This window comes from Bombus pyrosoma, linkage group LG17, assembly GCF_014825855.1.
Source record: "Bombus pyrosoma isolate SC7728 linkage group LG17, ASM1482585v1, whole genome shotgun sequence".
Lineage (NCBI taxonomy): Eukaryota > Metazoa > Arthropoda > Insecta > Hymenoptera > Apidae > Bombus > Bombus pyrosoma.
In genome coordinates, this window is record NC_057786.1 from 1,775,390 (window position 1) to 1,796,894 (window position 21,505).

The 21,505-nt window shown below is 39.4% G+C and overlaps 1 protein-coding gene across 1 annotated transcript in view; it reads right to left on the bottom strand.

Moving 5' to 3' along the window:
* The window catches only part of LOC122576957 (neurexin-1), a 623,013-nt gene that overhangs the window by 192,347 nt on the left and 409,161 nt on the right, over positions 1-21,505 (bottom strand). Inside the window, exon 10 of the mRNA XM_043747905.1 lies at positions 4,688-4,762. Coding sequence (XP_043603840.1) covers positions 4,688-4,762 — 75 coding nt within the window. The remainder of the gene's footprint in view (positions 1-4,687; positions 4,763-21,505) is intronic.

A 21,505-nucleotide genomic window follows, 5' to 3' on the forward strand; every position in this document is an offset into this window, starting at 1 on the left:
ATTTCCAAACATCCCATAAATCGATCCATCGACCATTGGTAATTGTAAGGAACATTGGCAGCAAGTGGAATTGTAAGGAACAGAATTTCCTCGAAAAAAGTAAGGAAACTGTATCGACACAAAATTTCCCAACGATATTTGCCGTCTTAGAATCTGTTTAATTCACACGACAGGAAGACTGATCGAACAAGTCTGAAGCTGCATAATAAATCATAACGGAATGCAACATTGCCAGTGAAACCATCGTCATCTTCTTGCCGATGATCACTGTACTGAGCGCACTATACGACCCGATTTCTTCGAGGACGTAATCAGAGATCGATACCACTGCGGAACGTTCACGTTGTACCAAAGGCGGAAGAACGTGGACTCGGTGGTCGTTGGATTCGCAATCAAACAGTTGCGCCGTGTTTTTGCGTGGCGGTTAACAGCTGACTGGAAGGAGTTGTGGAGTTCGTTGCACCGGAAACTTGGCACACTGGTAGCCGAGTAATCGAGAAATATATGTATATTCAAAGTTATTTCGTGTTTTCTTACCCAGAGCCCCACCGTGCTGCAGCTGTGCAAGAGTTACGATATTGGTGTCGTGGTTACGCGACCCATTGCTACACCCCGAGCTTCGTAGACGAGAATTTAGAGAGAAAGACAGAGACACAGAAAGAGAGAGAGAGAGAGAGAAGGGTAGAGTTAGAGTGAAAGAAAGAAAGAAAGAGAGAGAGAGAGACAGACAGATAGACAGAGCTTACTCGCGAGGTGAGAGAACCAAAAAGGGGACAGTGTACGTCTTTCCATGTAACACATTGTATATGTATGTTTATGTGTATATATATATATAGATGTATGATAGGAATGTGTGAGGGTACGTGTACGCAATGTACGTGTAGGTACAGGTGAAACGATCGTGAGACAAGCTGAACTGATGGCCGTTAGTGGAACGTCGAGGTTGCATATCCAAATTTTCTTTTGATGTTCTCGCACTGGTCGCCGATGCACGGATAACCTTATGCGCTCCTCCCATAGCTGAAAAAACGATGATGACCCAGCGACGTTTCGTGGCCTGTTATTCCGCTTTTAACAACTAGGTTAGCCGCTTTCAACGGTCGCTCGTTGCGATGGAAACGACGCTAAATTCCTACGAGTCACGTTATTCTGTATGCAGAGTGTTCGCGCGGCGTCGAACGAAGATTCTCTGGCTCTGACGAATGTTCGTTCGTTTTGTCATTTGCGTTAGAATTTCCGCAATCTCGTTCTGCCCTCCTTGCCCGTTTCTTTTCAGGGAAATCTCCTCCCTTATCGACTCATCGAATTCTCAATTATCGGCGAGTTGGAAATGGCTGAAACAGCACCGCGTTACGTTTGATCCGCTGGTGACGTTGCGCCTATCCTTGGAAAGATCATTCGCGCTCGTTCAAACGTGAACATTGACTTGAGAAAACGAAGCGCTGGACGATTCCAAGCGTAGAAATAAAATGCATAGAACGTACGATTGCACCTGGTACCTGCGTACCAACGATGTTTCCATAATTTCGATAATTAATAGCTAATTAGGTCGATCCATCATCAGCGAACGCGATATTCTATTCTCGTAACGAATTAAAATACGCAAATTATACAAGCTATCCAAGATACCGTAATAAATATAGCGGTTTGATAATGTGGATAGTTATTAGCTAATTAGGCCAGTCGTTCGATGAATCTGAAATTTTGTTCTCCTAACTTTGATAACTGATTCAAGTATTATGGATGACTGTTGCAGTATTAAACGGGGATTATCTAAAGTACGTGTATCGTATTATCGAGTGCGTCGTTAATATAAGCTAAAGCTAAATGTCTTAATTAACGGCTAAATATTTTAATTAACGACCAGATAGTCCAAAGTTTCCATTCTACTTCGGCCAATTGATTCTTTCTCGCTGTTGTTTCAAAGTCGGGCTTATCTTAGTTCGCACGTCCTTCCAACGCATTTCCCACGGCTCAGTCAACTGCTAAACGAAAATCAGCGTTTTGAAGTCTCAAATTTTCCCTTTCGATAATTCAACAGTCGAATTTTCTATTCCGGTCGATTCAAACGTCAAATAAAAAAAAAAGAGACTCAAGACGTGGCCAAAATTATTGTCACACGCGGTCGAAAGATCGTTCTTTCTAAACAAATAAATGGAAACTTCAGAAAACAGGGATTTTTCATCGACTTTTTCAAATTTCACCGATGCAATTACCCGTAACGTGTTACATACGTAAATATACTACGTAGAGGGAATGTTAATTAAAGCGGTGTGATCGAGCGTAATCGAAGTAAATGATCACCCTCCCGCGCGGATAAAAGTCTACGTTAATGCCACAAAATCGTGAAAGAATCTGATATTCGTAATTTTAAGCACTTTGACAGAGTTCTAATAGAAGATACTTTAGCTACGCGTCTGAACGTTGCAGATTACGTTCGAAATTGATTTTCCCGAAATCTAAATTTCCAATGCAGACACTTCGACACTGTTTTTCCATACTTTTGACCTACTTTTGCAGAAGAAAATGCACCGTTATTTTCCAACTATACCTCGCTGCTGCGTATCGAGAAACAAAACGAGAATTAACCAGCGACTTTGGACTTCAAATAAATAATTAATAATAAATAATTAATTGGATAAATTCAATTCGATTCGATCGTATCACGAACTGCTGCGCGCTGCAATTAACAAAGATTCCTCTGCTCTGTGTAGGGCCGGTACAATAAAAAGACAGAAAATTTCCTCGCCTCGGAAGCGATGGAATGAAAAAGATGAGTCGTCACCAAAGGACTAAACGTAACGCCGACAATAATTTGTGCAAGTATCGTCGCTAATTTTCACCGAGAACTGGCGACGAAACCTATCGACGTGAAACCGCCGTCTTCCATTTTTCCCAATTTCCCATGTACCGCGAACGTGTGTGTTGCAGCAAAGTCTATCGAAATAAAATTGCGAATCGTCGTCGATGACGACGGCCAGCCGATGATCGAAGGACAAACATGGTCCGGTGTCGCGTTCACACATGGAACGCGGTCCGTTTTCGTCCTGAAAGAACAATTAGACGTAGATTTTGTTGCGTCAACATGCAGGCGGTGCGTTTCGTTCCGTTCCTCTTTTCTCATGCATTCTTTCAAGTGCATCGAGCTAAAGGCAATTGTCAGACGCTTATTAGTCGCTCATTCCACCAGGCACAGAGGATGAGTTCGATGAAATGAGTATATCTGTAGCCCGGGTCAAAGATTCACGCGTCGCGTCACGGTTAATTAAACATCGAGCGATTCGTTTCGCGAGCAATTAATCGTCGGATGGAAAACTCGGCCAACGTTCGACCATAGCGTTCTCGCAAACTCTACGCGACTCTACGATTTTTCTTCCCGTTAGAACAGTTTCGCGCTAGACACATCGATAACGATCGATTTCGTATTGTACGACGATAGCGTGTTGATAATAATTGACGCGGGTAGACGCGTGTCGGATTCAACTTCTTTCTTGCTTTGTCGCGCGATTAATTAGCATACTGGATTTGAAGGAAACGCGAGCGCGAGGATCGCGGCGATGACGTAGATGAGGTCGGCGATCGTGACGAGATGAGTGACAGTGATGACAATAACGAGAGGAGCGAAGATTATTGCGTGCATGTGCAGTGACCAGTGGTGTATACCTATGAAGGCTAGGCTTTAAGATCGTGAGCAAGATCCCCACGCGTGAACTATATATACAAATCGTGACAGACTTCCTAACCATTCCACAAGAAAGCCTGCGGGGAAGCGAGGAAAAATCGGCACGACGACGTGGCGAGAGCATCCGAATTGAACGACGCGATCCAACCTGGCAATATTCCATCGACTCTTTCCACGTGTTCCACGTGAATAACATTTTTAACTTGGCTTTTAATTCTTCGCTAGCGAAAATATCAGCTTTGAAACGCTGTTATAGTAAAACACGATTCTGCCCGTTTTATCGTAGACCGTTGGAAAAAATTCGATGGAAAAGGTCGGTTTGTAGGAAAAATTCCATCTGCTCGAGTGTGCACTCGGTACCGAAGCTAACCCAGTTGCTGCTGCTTGATCATTCAAGTCGTCGAGAAGCAGACTGGGCTAGGGGGCGGGATGGGTGGGCGGGTTTCAGGGTTGCAGGCCATAATCGAGAAACTGGATGGCAGTTGAGGAAGAGAAACTGGAAACTTTTCATCGTCGTGCCGATTTCCCCTCGTTTCCACCGCGTCGCGAGTCTCTCTCGACAAAAAAGATAAAGAAAAGAAACTAAACAGAAGATGGAAAGAAAGAGAAATATATATATAGAGAGAGAAAGAGAGAGAGAGAGAGAGAGAGAGAGAGTGTGGAGCAGGGTACGTGAGTGGTTGGTGAAGAAAAGTTGGTGCTCTGGTGATCGCTCCTCGCTAAAAAGCTAAGTTTCGCGTGAGATTTAGCCAATTATATACGTATATATATATATATATATAGAATAATTATACAGGTGCGTTCAAGTGGCCGGGCGAATCAGCTTCAAAGAGAGCGCGCTTTACGGCTGCGAGCTCTCTGTTGTGCTTCATTCAATCTTTCTTGCTTTTTTTTTTTTCGTTATTAGATTCATTTTTTTTTTCTTTACTTGCTTTTTTCTCAATCGTTCATTTCATTTTTTTTTTTTTTTTTTTTTGTTTGAAAGCTTTGGATACTGAGGCTTACCAGGTGGGACTCTGGGCTGGTGAAGGTAACCACGGCGCCGTGAAGTCGCCTTGCACTTATTGTCGCCGCAGCCTTCTTAACACCCGTTGTGTAGGTCCAATTGCGTGAGTTCGGCCCGATTTTCGACCACGACCACGAAGGCGCGCAAGAGGCAACAACATTGAGAATCGATTTTAGAAATTTCGTCTGTTTTCGGACGGCTAGTCGAATTTCGGATTCTCCTCGACTCTTTGGTTCTCTCTTTTTTATTTATTTATTTATTTTTTTTTTAACTTTATTGTCTATACGCTCGTTACCTTGGTCCATACGATTCGTCTGGCTACGGGGGGATAAATTCAATTCGTTTCAACGACAGACGGGCACACGGATCGAAAGAAAGTTGCGAATAATTAACGCGTCGCGACGCTCATAGGTTGTTAAGGAGGATAATCGTGGGAATGCGAAACGTTGACGAAAGGGTCGCGTTATTTCGATTATTCTCGAAATACCTAAAAAAAAAAATGCAGTCCTGGAAAAGAAGATGGATTAGTGATCGTTGAGTCTGCTGATGATGGTTTGCTTCGTCCTTCCGATGCTTCCTGATAAAATTGCGTTAGAATTATGCTTATCTAATCGACTTAAATAGTAGCCTTAGTTAATTAATTAATTATTCTTAATTAATGAATTATTCTAAACGCATGGTGGCGATTTACAGCTATTAGCGGCGATTTTACAGAAATTTTCCTGAGAATTGGATGATCGAGCTCGCTTTGTACGATAATATTTCTCTCTGGGCAAAAGTTAATAGCAATTTTTGAAAGGAAACGCTAAGTTTAGGGAACATTAAAAGAATTATGAATTACAATTAAGAATATTAAAAACTCTGCAATTTGACGAATTTATCTGTTCTCGAATGAAACCGAGCGCGGTGTATCGAACTGGAAATTGAAATCCGTTAAAACTAATATTCCAAAAAGTTTTTCTAAAACATTTCCCAAGGTCTTCCGCGTTTCCCGAGATATTACACCGCTCTCGGTTATTACCAGAACTCTCAAGTTGTAATTCGCAGCTAAATATGTTCAAACACATATGAAAAATCAAGCTTCTGTAAACGCAAATAAATAATAATAACAAATAACGTCTGTATGTAACATAATCATAAACAATGAAACTTTTATAACGAAAATAAATCGGTACCTACGTAATATAATAACGTTTCCATGCTTTTAGCAATGTCAAACATGAGATATATTGCCAATTGGACGGATTCGCTAATTCCACGATTTCCCTGGTTCTTTTTTCTTTTCAAATCTCCCGACTTTTCTACGCAACAGAAGCGAGAGTTGCTCTCGGCCAAACTTCATTTATCCTCTGTATCGACACACGTTGTTCGATGGTTTCCGGCTGAGACTCGCGAAACAACAATTAGCGCCGCACGACCGACTAACTTCGAATCGCTGCGGACCAGAGCTCGTTATCCGCGTCGCTGTAACCGACAACGAATTCGAAAAGAGAAGTGGAATATAGCGGGAATTTCACGGTGTCGTGGATTTATTGGGCCGATTATTTCCAGATGCGAACGCGCGTTTGATTATCGGCCGACATTCGCATCGTTTCACGCGGCTTACAATGTCTGACGTATATGTACGTCGAACGGCGAATAAATTATCGTGACTTTATGGCCTTAAAACGAATCCCATTCTGCAATTCCGCTCATTGAATTTCGCGCGCGCGTTAATTCTTAATTAACGATGCCTTCCAATTTCCACATCGCCGTTATGCTAATTTATCGTTGCAGTTGTACGCTTTCGTTTAAAATTCCATGTTTTTCGCAGCAGGCGCGCGCGGTTCCCTTCACGAGACGATTATTGCGATCGGCTGCATGATCTGCGTTTAACGCGAAGATCTATCAATTTATGTATATCGTAAGCGATAACCAACAGTTGGTTAATTTTATTCTTCGCTGTAAATGAGGCGGACAGTGTAATTCCGTTTTAAAGTCGCGGCAACTTTTGTAATACACTAGTTGCATCAGAGGATCGAATGCTATGAATATGAGACCGTAACGCGGGTTCTTCTTAAAGTACGAGACGATAGAAATGATTTTAACAATGAAAGTAATTAATGACGAAGAGATATTAGTTTTATACGTGAAGAACATTAGTGATGATCAGATGGTAGGATGTTTATGCATTTATGGCAAATTTCAATGAGCCAAAGTATGCACGTAATACTGAAAAATGTACAGATTGCGGAGAAAATAGATGATTATGCTACTCAGAAGAATGAAAGAAAATTCGAGAAAGTTAAGCGATATAAATTTACATAAACTGGCAATGAAAAGCCACAAGTATTTGCTTCTACGTATACAAGACGATAGAAATGATTTTAATAATGAAATTAATTAATAACGAAGAGAATAACTTTATAAGTGAAGAACATTAGTAATGATTACTAAGATGCTGATGTATTTATGGCAAATTTCAATGCATCAAAGTATGCACGTAATATTAAAAAATATACACATTGTTAAGCGACATAAATTTACATAAACGTTCATAGACTGGCAATGAAAAGTCACAAGTATTCGCTTTTACGTATACAAGACGACGGAAATGATTTTAATAATGAAATTAATTAATAACCAAGGGAATAGCTTTATAAGCGAAGAACATTAGTGATGATTAAATGGTAGGATGTTTATGCATTTATGGCAAATTTCAATGAACCAAAGTATGCACGTAATACTGAAAAATGCGGAGAGAATACATGATTATGATATTCGGAAGAATGAAAGAAAATTCGAGAAAGTTAAGCGATATAAATTTACATAAACTGGCAATGAAAAGTCACAAGAGTTCGCTTTTGCGTGTATCAAGGAATTCCCATGAAGAACTTTTCAAGAATATTCGAAGGTATCGTTAATTGAAGTTAGTGATACGTCGATAAAAATCAGAAGATATATTCGCTGAGTTACAAGAAAATTACTGAGGACGATATATCAAACACTTTCTTCCACAGAGAAGAAAATATCGCGACGAAATAGACGAAGGTAAATAATAACCCGCCGTGAATCTTCCTAAAAGATAGCAATACTTAGAGACTAAAGTATGTCAGCGGAGTAATATTTCGTAAATCCGAGGATGGTTTTGTATTTCAGTGAATTTCGAAAATTTTCACGTTAATTAAAAGGAAATTGTACAACGATTACCGCGCACTTTGGCTCAGCGTTTTAATATTATCACGTGAATGCAAAACGCTACCGATTTTAATTCTTATTGTGCCGTATCGCTGCTTCATATCGTAACGAACTCGCGATTACTTTAACAATTAGCAAAATCTTCGGCATGGAAAACGTTCGTTCAATATATGTACACCCGTTATGAATTCTCGATAATACGAGAATCAAAGAGCAACGAGAAGATCGTGAATTGCTATTATAGTGCGATGAATAAAGAATTATCACGGATAAACGAACGTAGCAAATAATAAACGATAATCACGATGCACGCGTAATTGAATATTAAAAATCAATGCGCCGTGGAAATAAAATGTAATCGTGGAATTCGATTGGGGAATTCAGATGATAATAATTTAAGCCGACTAAAATTGTTATACGTATCGTAATTACATTTTATTTATTTCGCCAGATTTTAAGCATTTTTATTGAATGTCCATGCTAGTGACAGTGTCTCGTTATAATTGTCACTATATTTATTTATCATTATTAGCCACGAGGTTATAATTTTCTCGATACTCGTAACCAGACTATGGATGTTCGTGCGTTCACGAAAAAGATTGAAATATGCAGAAATGCACAGAATAGAGAAAATATTCAAAATAAAATACTATTTCTAACAAAATAGAAAAGAATGACTATGCTCTATTTCTTCAACGAAGTATACGAGAATTTACATTTGCCTAGACATCAGCCGTCTACTGATAACCTTAATACAATTAATTAATTAAACAATTATACAAAAATATCCACAAACCATGTAAGGTTTATGTAAAACCATGTAAACCCGGAAGGTGAAAAATCATAGTCCCTTACGCATCTTTAATTCGGAAAAACCTCGATCGAAATGCATCCGCGCAAATACCCCGGAAAATCAAATTCCCTCAAACTGAAAAAATACTTAGGAAAAGAAATAGGAACAGAAATTTGTAAATGGCATTTGTTCTGGTAGAATGATTAACCCTTTGCACTGGAAAGGTGAGTCTCACTCACCACGGCGTCCCTTGCTGCAACTCCGGTGGCAAGCGAGAAGCGACAGTCCCTGTTTACGTTAGATTTCGACATCTGCGATTGATGAGAGCGCAATATCGTTTGGTAAATTGGTTCCTTGGTTCTTTATGTTCTTCGTTAGCAAGCGTAAAGTGTTGGACTTTAAAATGGAGATGAAACATTTAATCCCACACGCCTCGGGAACTATGGTTCTGACAAGGTCTGCAAAGTTAGTTTGGATCCGACGATCATGGCAAAAGTGTTATAGTTTAAAAAGCCTTAAAAGATGGTTTCCGGAAGTGAAATTAGCCGAAATGAAGATGAACTTGATTTTGAACCGTTGAAAAGTGAGATCAATTATATCGAAGAATTTATCTTGCTGAATGCTTTATAAATTATCATAAAAAAAATAGAGAAATTAATATTAAAAAATCATATTTCCAAACATGTAAATATAGATGAATTATTAGAATATCATTTTTTTGTAAGTTAATTTCCATATAAAATCATTTCACGCTAGCTGTAAGACACGCATCGCGTATACGCTAAATCACCCGGAGTAGCTGCCACGCACCCCCGAAAAAGTCCTCGAGTGCAAAGGGTTAAAACGTGGCTCTGTATGATCGCGCTGTACCAAAAGCCAGTTCGCAATTATTTTTTAATTCGTCATTAAATCTCGATGAACGAGACTCGAGCACGCTCATTTCTGTGTAATCTAGTCGAGACATTAATTTACTTTAATACCAGGGCCGGGTTTATGATTCGATTCGATTGTCGCGGCCGAACCAACGATGTCCGAGCAGAAATTCCGCAATTATCGATTGGTTGGCGCCGGTCGCGTATTATTTCGCGCGATAATTCCATTTTCGGGTATGTTTAATGCCAAAATGACGGCCACGCCAGCGTTTTAACGCGAGCCCTCCCTCTCCCTCCGTCCTTTAATTTATCACCGCGCGGCTCGATGATTGACGAACATTCATCTTCGTTCGCGTTACTCGCCTGATTTATATGCCTCAACCTACCTATGCATTCGACTTTTCCGGACTTGATACCGTGTCTGTTTCGCGAGACATCGATCGTGAAACTATGTGCGTTTGAACGAAATGAGAAACCACGAGAGACGAAAGCAGAAACGTTTTTTGAAATTGACACTAATTTTACCAAGCTCGGTGAAATGACCGGCATTGGAATTTAATTTGAAGCTGTACAACAACACTCAGTGGTGGTGTGTTTTCTTTGTTCGTTCAATCTCCTGGAAATTTCTAATATTATCCGATTGACCAATTGCTCGATTTTTCTTGATAGAAGAATTTACGTAAAGTTAGAAATTAAACAAAGGAAAAGTGAGGTGTAAAAGTGTTGTTCCGTGATAATTGTTGGGCTGTAGATGCCGCCTGCTGCTGGGGTATTGCTGCATTTTCTTCTCATTTAAGAATCGTGGAAGAAAAATCGGACTACGGGGCGCCGGGATTCGAACCCGTGTCCCGAACGTTCGTAACCTAAGACGCTAACCACCGCGCTACCGTTGTCCGGTGTTAGTTAGTGTCGAGTGGTGGTATTTAATGTCCAGTGCCGCCACAGAAGTAACGATGAACGTAAAGTTTAAAATGAAATTTTGAAACCGGCCATTTGATGACTATAAGATTAATGTTAGAATATACAGGATGTTCCAGTTTTCCAGCTGGGCGTTGTCGGTATATTTTGTAGGAAGAAACGTCATATAAACGTAGGTTATCGGAAGCATCGTTAACAAAGTTATGGCAAGAAAGAATGATATACGAAACGTATGGCAGCGTGCGTTACTGCGGTGCAAGGTATGAACAGGCGAGGAATACTTACACCTGTGGTAGCAGTCGGCGGATGTCGCACCTATTTCTACAACTCCAATTACAACTGTTGTTTCAAAATGTTCATCGTTCCTGTTAGTACAAGATTAGCAGCGGCGAGATATTGAATTTATTATTCTTCCCAGGCTCTCGTTTATTTTACCCGTTGAAATTGCACTTCTGACCTACTAGCAGATGCAAATATTTTTCGTCTATTCATATTTTGCAGTAACAATATTTTGTAGTAAGTTCATTTCGTGTGTCATTCTTTTTTGAACTCGTCGAACGATGCTTCCACTGACGTTCATACAACATTTTGTTCTTATGTTGACCGATAGAAGAAAAAATTGAGATACCCTGTACATGTAAATAATATAATGTACGTAATATACAGAGTGTCTCAAACTCAATCGGCTATAGTACGAGGTTTTAATCTACAGGCAGAAAGAAGGAAGAAATGTTGTAGGAAGTTGAACAATAAACAGATATTGTACGCGAAGTCACTGTATTATCGTGTTTATCGTGTAACTGCATGCTTTTTAGCATGTTGCAACAACTGCGTGTAATTGATAGTAATAAAATATAATAATACAATAAAGCGATTATCTAGTACTTTCAATTCCACGTTTGAAGATGTTGTTGCGCTCGGATGCAAGCGTTTTACATCGACCAACAGTGGAATTAATTACGCCACGAAGTTCTACAAAGAGAATTTTGCCGAGCCTCGATAAGTGCGTCGTTACCCACTTCGTGCCTGCAATATTTATAACTCTGCAACAAAGTGCCCTTTCACAGACTTTGCTTAACATTTTCTTCGTCTTTCTGTCCGTAGATTAAGCTCCCGCGATTTCGGACACTGTGTGTATATTATATGTTATATCAAGTGATAATTATGGATAAATATGTGCTTTAAGCGGATAGATGATGTTTGACGATATACACGTAGCGCGAGTTTGATGCACAGTTTACCATTAGAATATATCAAATAGTCGATGCAAGGATATGTTACAATATTTTATATATTCTTTATATATTATAATATGTTTTATTATTATAGTAAATTGTAAATGATAGCGTCACGACTGTCTCGTAGAAATTTATTAATAGGTAAAATAAATGTTGCTAATAATTCAATTACAGGTAGCGGAATATACAAGAATTTAAAAAACGCGAGCCAGTAGAATTTATTGTACAAGGTGAGCGTGTTATTTAAGGACTAAATTCCTGTCTACGAGACTGATCCCTTTGGCTTCTGAAATTTCCCCTTATTTACGTACGAACTAAGCTGTGGGCAGGAGGAAACGTCGCACGAACACAAATTACTTGAACGCCATTAACTAAATGTTAATTACATTATCTGTTACGGATGGCCCTAATTAAATTCGCTGAAACGATAAATACTTGGTATCGTTACGTCACGATTAATCGGCCGTGATAAATGGACGATCAACAGCGAAACCAATTAATCTTGAATCTCTCTTCCAAGCTATTTCTAGTCGCCATAAATTTCTAGCACGCCTAATAGCTATAATACATTAATTATTTCGTTAAATATGTTAATTCATAGGAAGAACCGTGCCAGTCAGATTTATCATTCGCGCACCCGCTGCTGAATCATCATTGTCACGAGCTTCGAATATTTTACTTTACAACGATGAAGTAGAGCTCCAACCCGCCACCCCTCTGCGTAATAATTAAATTTACCAGAAAAGTAAAACCGGTTCATACAGTTTCGTAGAGTAATTTAGTCTGACCATCGATGTCGAAAAATCGAGGTAAGTCAAATAATAAATGAAACAAAGTAAAAGTTAAAGTAACCAAAACGAGAGTAATCCAAGTAAAAATCAAAATTTAAACGATTAGATTAATAAACTAATAAATACTAATATAATAATAATGCTAAATATAAATAACTAATGTTACCGAAACATAAAACACACGGTGAGTCTCTACGTTTCTTAATTGTATCGGCGTAGAAAGCTCGCCATATGCAAATACGATAACCCTTCAACGATATCGAACGTTTCACCGTCGAACGGAGCAATAAATTCGACGAAGAAGATTCGACCGACAGAAACGATTAATCAACGCCGTACCTCGTTACGCTTTTATTAACAGATATCCAAAGAAGAAGATACGCGGATAAATCAGTTTGCCTGTTTCGTACCGAGCAGACGATAAATGAAAATGTTGGTGGTGCGATAAAACGAACCTGAATCGTTGAATTACTGAGACTCATATTAGCGAGATACGGGAGCCGCGGTGAAAAGAAAGAAAGAAAGAAAGAAGAAAAAAAAAAGAAAAAAACTACACATATTATCGATTAGTAAAATACGAACGATCGCTACGGACATGAATTCAGCCCGTAATGCCTCGTGTCCTTCCCCTTTTGCCTTTCTTTCCCACGCACCTTCCCCCCACGGCGACCGCCAGCTTTTTTTATCGCGTCCTGTTTCTATGTTCCCGCTCGCCCCACGGGTCTTCCGTTTCCTCAACTTGTTCTGTTTATTTTGTCCCTGCGAACGACCTCGTGCGTGTTTTTCACGATTTGTTTTTGATTTACAGTGGCATTAACGCGTAACTTTTTTCGGACAATACCCGCGCCGGAGTTTCAACGAAGCCGAGAGCGACGCGAGCTTTCGTCGACCCGATGTAACGTCAGGGGAAAAACATGATAAATTCCATCTCTGTGAATTTTCTAATTTCGATAGCACTCGGTTTGTGAGTCACTCTGAGAAGGTACATTCTGCCAGTAGAAGCTATGGTATATTTGTTGGTATATTTTTATCAGGTTGTCCGAAAAGTTTCTACATTTTTCAAAATTCTAACATTTTTCTTCTATATTATTTAATTGAATTATATTGTAGTAATAGAAGAAATACGAAAAACAATGTTCGTTCCGTAAGCAGACGTACTTGTAGAAGGTTTTCTGTTTACATATCTATTATAATATTATAATACTATTATCTATTGTAAAACGTTTAAAAAGTTAGAAAATCACATCGATGACGAAACGCGGTCTGCCGTGCTTTTACGCTTTTCGAACGTCGAGGACATTCTGCCAGAAGATTGCACCATCGAATAACAACCGCGGTTTTACAAGCAGTTTACAGAATTACAGTAGCGAGGCTATGGGCGAATCGTTTACGACGATGCGTGCGACAATTCAGCTCGTTTCTCGTTGCAGACGAGCTGAAGAACGCGTCCGCGATTTCATGACGAATGATAGACGCATCAAAGCAGATTGCCATCTCGTCGTGAAATTTAGCCAGTTTTTCTGTCGATAACTCGTCGCAAGGAACGATAATTTAAAGGACTGCGTGTCCTGATGGTTCTGCGAACTGGCGAATTGCGTGTACAAAAACTCGTAGAACATCGCGGTAAAAAGAATACGAACAAACTTACGAAAAAACAAAACTTTTTGTGTGTTACTTGAAAATGACAATTATTTTCCTGCGCCACCTTCTTCTCCCCATATCTTTCGCGAGTAAATTTCGTGCGTTGTATATTGGAACATTTTGAAACTTCTATAGCAAATGAATTACAAAATACGAATCTACCGATTAAGATATTTCTTCAAAAAAAAAAAAAAAGGGAATCTCTAGAGAGAAGGCGGAGTTTCTCATTGAAGAAAATCGTGAGATTTCCTTCGCGATCGTTTACTCAACGAATCCAGCTAATTTCGTATTCGTTGGAAATCACCGGAGCCATTTGCACTTTTCCTTCACATCGAGATTCTATTCCCTTGCAGGATTCTCCGCCGAAAAAGATTTTACTACTCGCGAGCGAAAGAACGACGTGGCATAGAGGCCACGAGAGAGGGGAGACAGAGCAATGTAACGAATCGCTGTTGATTCTACGGTCCTTCTTCGGCAATAAGGTCCCATTGCGAATGAATTAGCATCATCAAGATAGTAAAGTCTCCTTACAGTGAATTCAGGCTGGCAATTTAGCCAGCTACATCGTCGAGCACGTCCCCGGAGAATAAATCCCCTCGAGATCCTTCCATAGGATAACTTTCACTCCGTCCCTTATAAGATTTTATAGGATACTTTTGTAAGATAAGTTTAACGAGCTAAATCGTGCCGCTGCTTTCGGTTTTATGAACGAAATATGCAGCGGCTGCTATTAAAAATGAAAATCCTTGCGATAATTGAACGACGAAGAAAGAAAACATTAGACTTGCGCGTGTGAAACGCTACGTGCAAGTTTGGAGGGGAAGAAATGGTAGATTCTTCGTGTCTTTTCAATTTAGACGTTACTATCCTTTGGAATGTCTATAATTTAATCTTCCAGCTGATAATTTTCTTCTCAATCTTTCTACTGGTAAAGATCTACCTTCCTCTAGTAATTTCTGTTAATAAAATTCAATATTCGTAGTAATTGTTGGCAATAATTTTCCTGAATAGAATTCTAATAATAACAATTAATCAAAGTAAGGTTTTCTAATAATTTTCATTAACAAAATTCCTCTAACTTTGAAAAATAATTTCTGCTAATAAAATTCTATACTCGTAGCAATTGCTACCAGCGCTCTTCCTTAATAAAACCATAATAATAATAATTATGCTAATCCCTTCTGGTAATTTCCGTTGCTAGAATTCTATACTTGAATTAATTTCTTAAACCAACTTCTCTTGATAAAATTCTCCTCCGCTTAATAATTATATCGCATATTCTCCACCGCGTATCTCGTGGCTGAATCGCAAAACCGATTTAAACTGTTCGAAGCTGCACTGTCGTTCGTTTCGAGTTCCAGCCGATTATTCAAATTGCCCGAAATCGATGCGATCTTCGTTCTAACAATTTTACGAGGCAGCTTCTAACCTGATAAAATAAATAATTACGTCGTTATCGCCCTCGCAGTTTCCTCTGCTACGATAAACAATCTGCAAGAATGCACACGGACGAGCTCGTCTTCGTATTCGATTTAAAAGCGAATTATTATTTTAATGTCCTTACCAAGTTACCAAAGATTTTGGTACTCAATATTCTTCATTATTGTAATTATTACATAATTTTTGTGATCTCAAAACATGGAGTTTCTTTTGTAGGATAATAATGGATCAATAAATATAAAAATATTCTACCATTACGTATTTTTTAAAGACCAGTCATTTTGACTGGCTTCGGTAGAGATAACTGCGTCTCAAATGTCGGTAGTTTTAGTGTTAAATGCTTGCTGAACGATGAGTCATCGTCGATGGAGTCTGAAGAAGAAGGGGAGGAATCGCAGCAAAGTTTCGTCGAGATTTTCGAATTATTTCGAGCGCCACATTTTCGCCAACGTTTTCGAGGACGTCACGTAAGCCACGGTTGTTGGGACAACTCGAGGCTTCCGCCATTTCGTGACTGATTGTGCCGGCAGTCTATGCGAAACGCGTGCACAGAAATATGGATAGAAATATGCGCGCCGCATACATCGGCCTCTCGTCTTCCGCGAGAATTCCAATTTTGATGAATATTATCGAGCTGTCGCGGAATTGTTTAACAATGCGGCTACCAAGCCGGTCGCAATGGCTGACACCAGAATCTCTGTTTTTATGTTTTCATGTATTAAAACCACTGCACGCATCTTTGATAATATCAATGTTCGCTTATTATACGCGTGACGAATAAAGTTATTGGCGAAGAACAGCTTTTGGCTCAAAGTGTAGCTCGACATATCGTAAGACACGGTACGTTGAAAAATGAGCACGTAACACATATAGACGTGAAAATGGCTAAGATTTTCTTTCGTCGAAATATTAAAACGAAGCGTAGAATAGTCGGGTATCGTGAAAGCAGTTAATCAAAATTCCGATTGATTAATAAATGAAATCTAAATACAAATAAATCAAAATATTTATCGCACGACTTAACACTAATACTTCATTGCAAACGACGATATAAATATAACTGAGCATAAATCTAACTGCATTCATAGCCTTGACTCGAAATTAATAACGAAAACATTAGAAGATTCGATGCAAATATAAGTCAATATAAATCCGCTAAATTATTGATAACGCAAATTTCAAACTAATAAGAAAGCTACTAGAACATTCAATATAAATATAACCGGAAACTGACTTCAAATTTCACCCACGTTTCCATCTATTTCGTTTTCTTTTTTTCTTTTTTCTTTTTGGAAGAAATGCACTTCCACTATTTATCAGCTGAGCGAACTCGAAACGAATGAAAATTTCCAACCATCACGTAGACCAAAGCCTATCAGCCTTTTCCGAACCTGCAGGTTACAACGAGATTCTCATCTCGACCCGAAGCTCATAGTTAGAGCTGAAACTGGGGTATAAAGTGGCACGAGGAGAAGCAGCACGAACAGCCCGTAAAAATGGAGAACAGGGACAAGCGGTGCACCGGTATCGTTTATACGTACAATATTTCGTGGCACGTACGTCACGAGCACGAGCTCGAGCTCGCGGACCCGTTCGTTACGTAACAGCTGCAGTCTGATAATGAATGTGAAATACAGGCGAGCTGAGTTACGAGCCGTTATTGCGGGGCCCGCAAAACGCCAGACCAACTTTGAGCCTGTTCGACGAAGCGCTTCACGCGAGAAACATCGAGACGACTGGAAATAACGTATAGGCAAACCATAACACGTAATATGATCGATGTAGTATACCGATGCCGATAAGAGAAACACGGCTTCGTTACTTATTTGAACGCCAATTTCCAAGCGTGCACGGATCAAATTTCAGAATGGCAGAATTTCAAGACCACGGGAAGAAGGTAATTTGATCTTCGCCTTTCTAAACGTAGGACGCGGGACATTCCAATTCACGCGCCAAGGAACGTCCAATATGCAACAAAATAAACTTGTTATGTTCCCTTGTGATCTTCGAATTCTATCTTCCTTGAGTGGATCGTTGGATATTTTGAAACCGTCGAAGCTAAAGGAAATAACGAGCCGCGTTCGTTCTGTCGAATTTATTAAACTGCCAATTACGAGAAGTTGAAATTATTGTGTTTAACGTATTTATATAAAAACCTCGTTTATTTTCCAAGGATTTAAATCGAGCATTTTTATTGTTGTTACTCAGAGACGTCAAAGATTAATGTACCAGGTTGTCCCAAAAGATTCTTTCCTTTCACAAGGAAATCATAGATGCGCAACATTGTTTATGTTCTATTGGAAGGAAATGCATCGCGCATAATTTAATAAAATAACATAAAACAAAAGCTATTGTGCATCTATTGTTTGCTCGTAAAACGAAGGAAGCTTTTGTTACAATCTAATATGTAAACGTAAGTATACCAATAAATACCTTCTTCGACTCGATTAAATTTCCTGTTAGAGAAAATAAAACAGCCATGAATATTCAACCGCATAAAACGGTGACACGTTTCATTTTCATGGGGGCATTAAACCCTCGAATTCTTTCATTCTGCGACCCTCCGCGAGCCACTAACTCTGCGAGTTTCAAGCAAGCCCAGAGCCATATTACAGAGAAAGCTTCGTCCGAAATCCACTCGGTCGTCATAAGGTTAGCATCATATACGTTTGGCCGGTGGTGTGCTTTACTGTCTTAACAGCTGTCAACCGTCTATTCGTCGTAAACCACGTTTCAGCCTGAGATCATGAACGGAGATGAAGGTTGCACGTCGCGTGGAACAACGAGCGTGGCCGTTATTCAACCGGGTTAACCCTTAACAGCCGCCCTTATATTTCTTCTCGCCCCTGTTCGTCGCGTTCTCACCCCCTTCCGGGATGCTTTCGCGCGGCGAAGAAGAAATCTCAGCAAGTTGGAAAATATACAGCCTCGGCTAAATAAAATACCGTCGACCAGGTATGAGCGGTATCTTCAGAATGAATCTCGCAGACTCGAGACGACGAGCTCGCTGTATACGAGAGTGGCGAGGACAATACTAAAAAATATGGCAGCGTTCCTGCTTCGTTTGCCAACCACCCTGTGTACATATAATTCCTTTTCGACGTCTCTCTCTACGCCATCACCCTTTTAAAAACGTCACTTCGGCTTTTATGCGCGCAAAACCGGTTGTTTTTCTGTTTGAATTATTAATTTGGATTTTTCGACGTTCGCAAGTGAGAGATTTAGTGTCGAACGGTATTTTCTACATTTTTTCGTGTTCTACTCGACGCCTGCGGAATTTTTCTTTGGAAATGTTCAGAAGAAGCACGATACAAACATTTGAAATAAGTTATTTAAAATAAAACACGGCTAGAACGATAACAAACATTGTTGCATTCAATATATTAAATAAAGGAAATCATTCGTTCAATCGACTAAATCGATCGACCAAATTAATTCAGATAATTTAAGAGAAAATATTAATTTTGACGAGTACCAAAAAAAAAAAAAAAAAAAAAGATAAAAGAACGAATCAAATATTTTCATTCTTTCATTTTATCACAGATATTTCACTTATCCTCCTTTCATTTAAAATACAACGTTCCTACGTGTGGAACGTTACGTGTAAGTAACTCGTACGTGTCGTCATACATATGTATATTTTGAAATATTCCTGCTTCGTACCATGAATTTTCCATTCGCGGTTGTTATTTCACTACATTATTCGCTGTTGAGGAATAAGCTAAACTTCTTAAACGTCTTCGCAAAGAGACACAAAGTTGCATTCTACAGCGAGAGAAATATTGATTTTTCGAATCCACATTCGCTAAACATAGAGCGCTGTAAGCTTCTGAAGTTTTAACAAGTCAAATAAATAGAGCGGGCTTTCCTTTCAAACTGCACGTTAATCGTTTTCATGATACAAAAATCTGTGAAACTTTACACATTTTCTAAGAAATGTCTAATCAAATGCGATATACCAAAGACAAATATGCAAGTTCTACGATTATATGACCTTTGATCTAACTTGTTGCAGATTATGTAGAAAGCTTTGTTTCTTTTTTTTAAGTAAAAATTAGTACAAGGCCACGAAATTAAAAAATAGCATAATTCTATGTTTTCTTTTACCTTTGTGCTAAATGGCAGTATGGTTGTCTGACTAATGGCGTATCTGCTCTACTTTTAGGTATAGTATCAGCACAGTTTGCTTCATTTTGCCAATATTATAAATGCTTTGCAGACAGAGCTTCGTTACGTCAAAATTCCACACAAAAGAACAATTCCCCCTGCCCATACTAATATTTGGAGAAAGAAAATAAGCGAACCATTCGCGCACAAGAAATTATTCTCTGTTCTATATTTTACGTAAATTCCAATGTTCGCGGAGGTTAATGTGAAACCGCGTTAATAAAAAAAATAACTGCAATAATAATCGCAGCTACGATCTTTGTGATATTTAGGGCGACATAAATACCGTAAACCAAAGTGAGTTAATTTTGAAGAAATTTCACGGTTGATTTAAAGGAAGAAAGCATTACGATAATTGCAGTAACCCGTAATAAAAACTCCCCGATTTTCTCGTTTCCGTATGAGCGAGTTTGAAACGGCGATTTATGAGGAAAACGCTGATCAGGCTTTTGTTACTTCTGCATTGTTCCTGCTGACCGTTAAGGCAGGCAATCAGGTTCGTCATAAGACTAAAACGTGTCTGCGATCCTTTTAATTAACGCCACCGCCTTCTCTTACTCCTTCCCTTAAGCGACTCCCTTAATTAACTCGCGCGCCCACTTTTCGAGGGGCCGGCTTAATCGCACGGAATAAAACTCGAAAATATAATCCACTAAACGAATTTATTTACGTCGCGTGTCGTTGCCACGATCATCAGCCTTTTAGGAAACAAACCTCTGACAGAATTATTACGCTGTTTCACAGCTCTCACGATATGAGAAATTTTAATTAATTAACTTGCCTGTTCTCCTTTAGCTTTTCCGTGTCTACGTGTTTCAAATTTCTACATCAGCGTAGGTAATATTTCGAATATTCGGGGCTCGAGTGAAATTTCCGCGGGTCGTCCCGCGAAAATACACATAATATGCCTGTTAATGATGAATTAATGCGAGTATTATTGTCGAAACTCGTGTCGAATTCAGAATGACAATTCCATTGTTTCAGTAAATTGAGACAGCCGTAACGATATTATCGTGACGGTCGTAAATTGTCAAATTTCCATTTTCCGTTGTTTCCACGTTATTGAATTTCTCAAGACGTCGCGTTCAACTCTTCCCAAATTATTATAAAAGGCAGTTAACGTAACGCGATTGCCTGATTACGTAGCCAAGCAACTCGACAAATTTTCCAAGTAATTTCAAAGATTTTGTTAAATTATCGTAATACAACGTGTATCGAACCACAAAACAGTGACCGCCTGTTTGCAGTAAAACACAGAATAATTGATTTCCACCTGGCCACGATAAATTGAAATTAACGTTCAATCATTAGAACGAATCTCGATTGCAAGGACAATCAAAATATCGATCGTATTCCTAATTTTAATATGAAAAATGACTACAGATTCCACCCGACAAATATCAACGTCCCTTAAATAATCTGAGGTGGCTGTGTATGTGTGTGTGGTCCATGGTATTAGTTGCTGCTGGTTGNTAGATGCCGCTGCTGTTGGGGGTACTGCTGTATTTTTCTCCCTATTTATGACTCGTGGAAGAAAAATCGGACTTCGGTCGCCGGGATTCGATCCCGGGATCCGAACGTTCGTAACCTAAGGCGCTAACCACTGCGCTACCGTCGTCCGTTACTAGTTAGTGTCGAGTGGCGGTATTTGTGTTGTCGAGTGCCGCCACAAATCGAAGAAACGCGCCAAAGAAAATTCCCAACACATCGACGCTTGTTCCTAAAAAGAAGGTTGCAGCTAACATTCGTGGAATCGCGTGGCGAAAATTTCAGCAAGCGG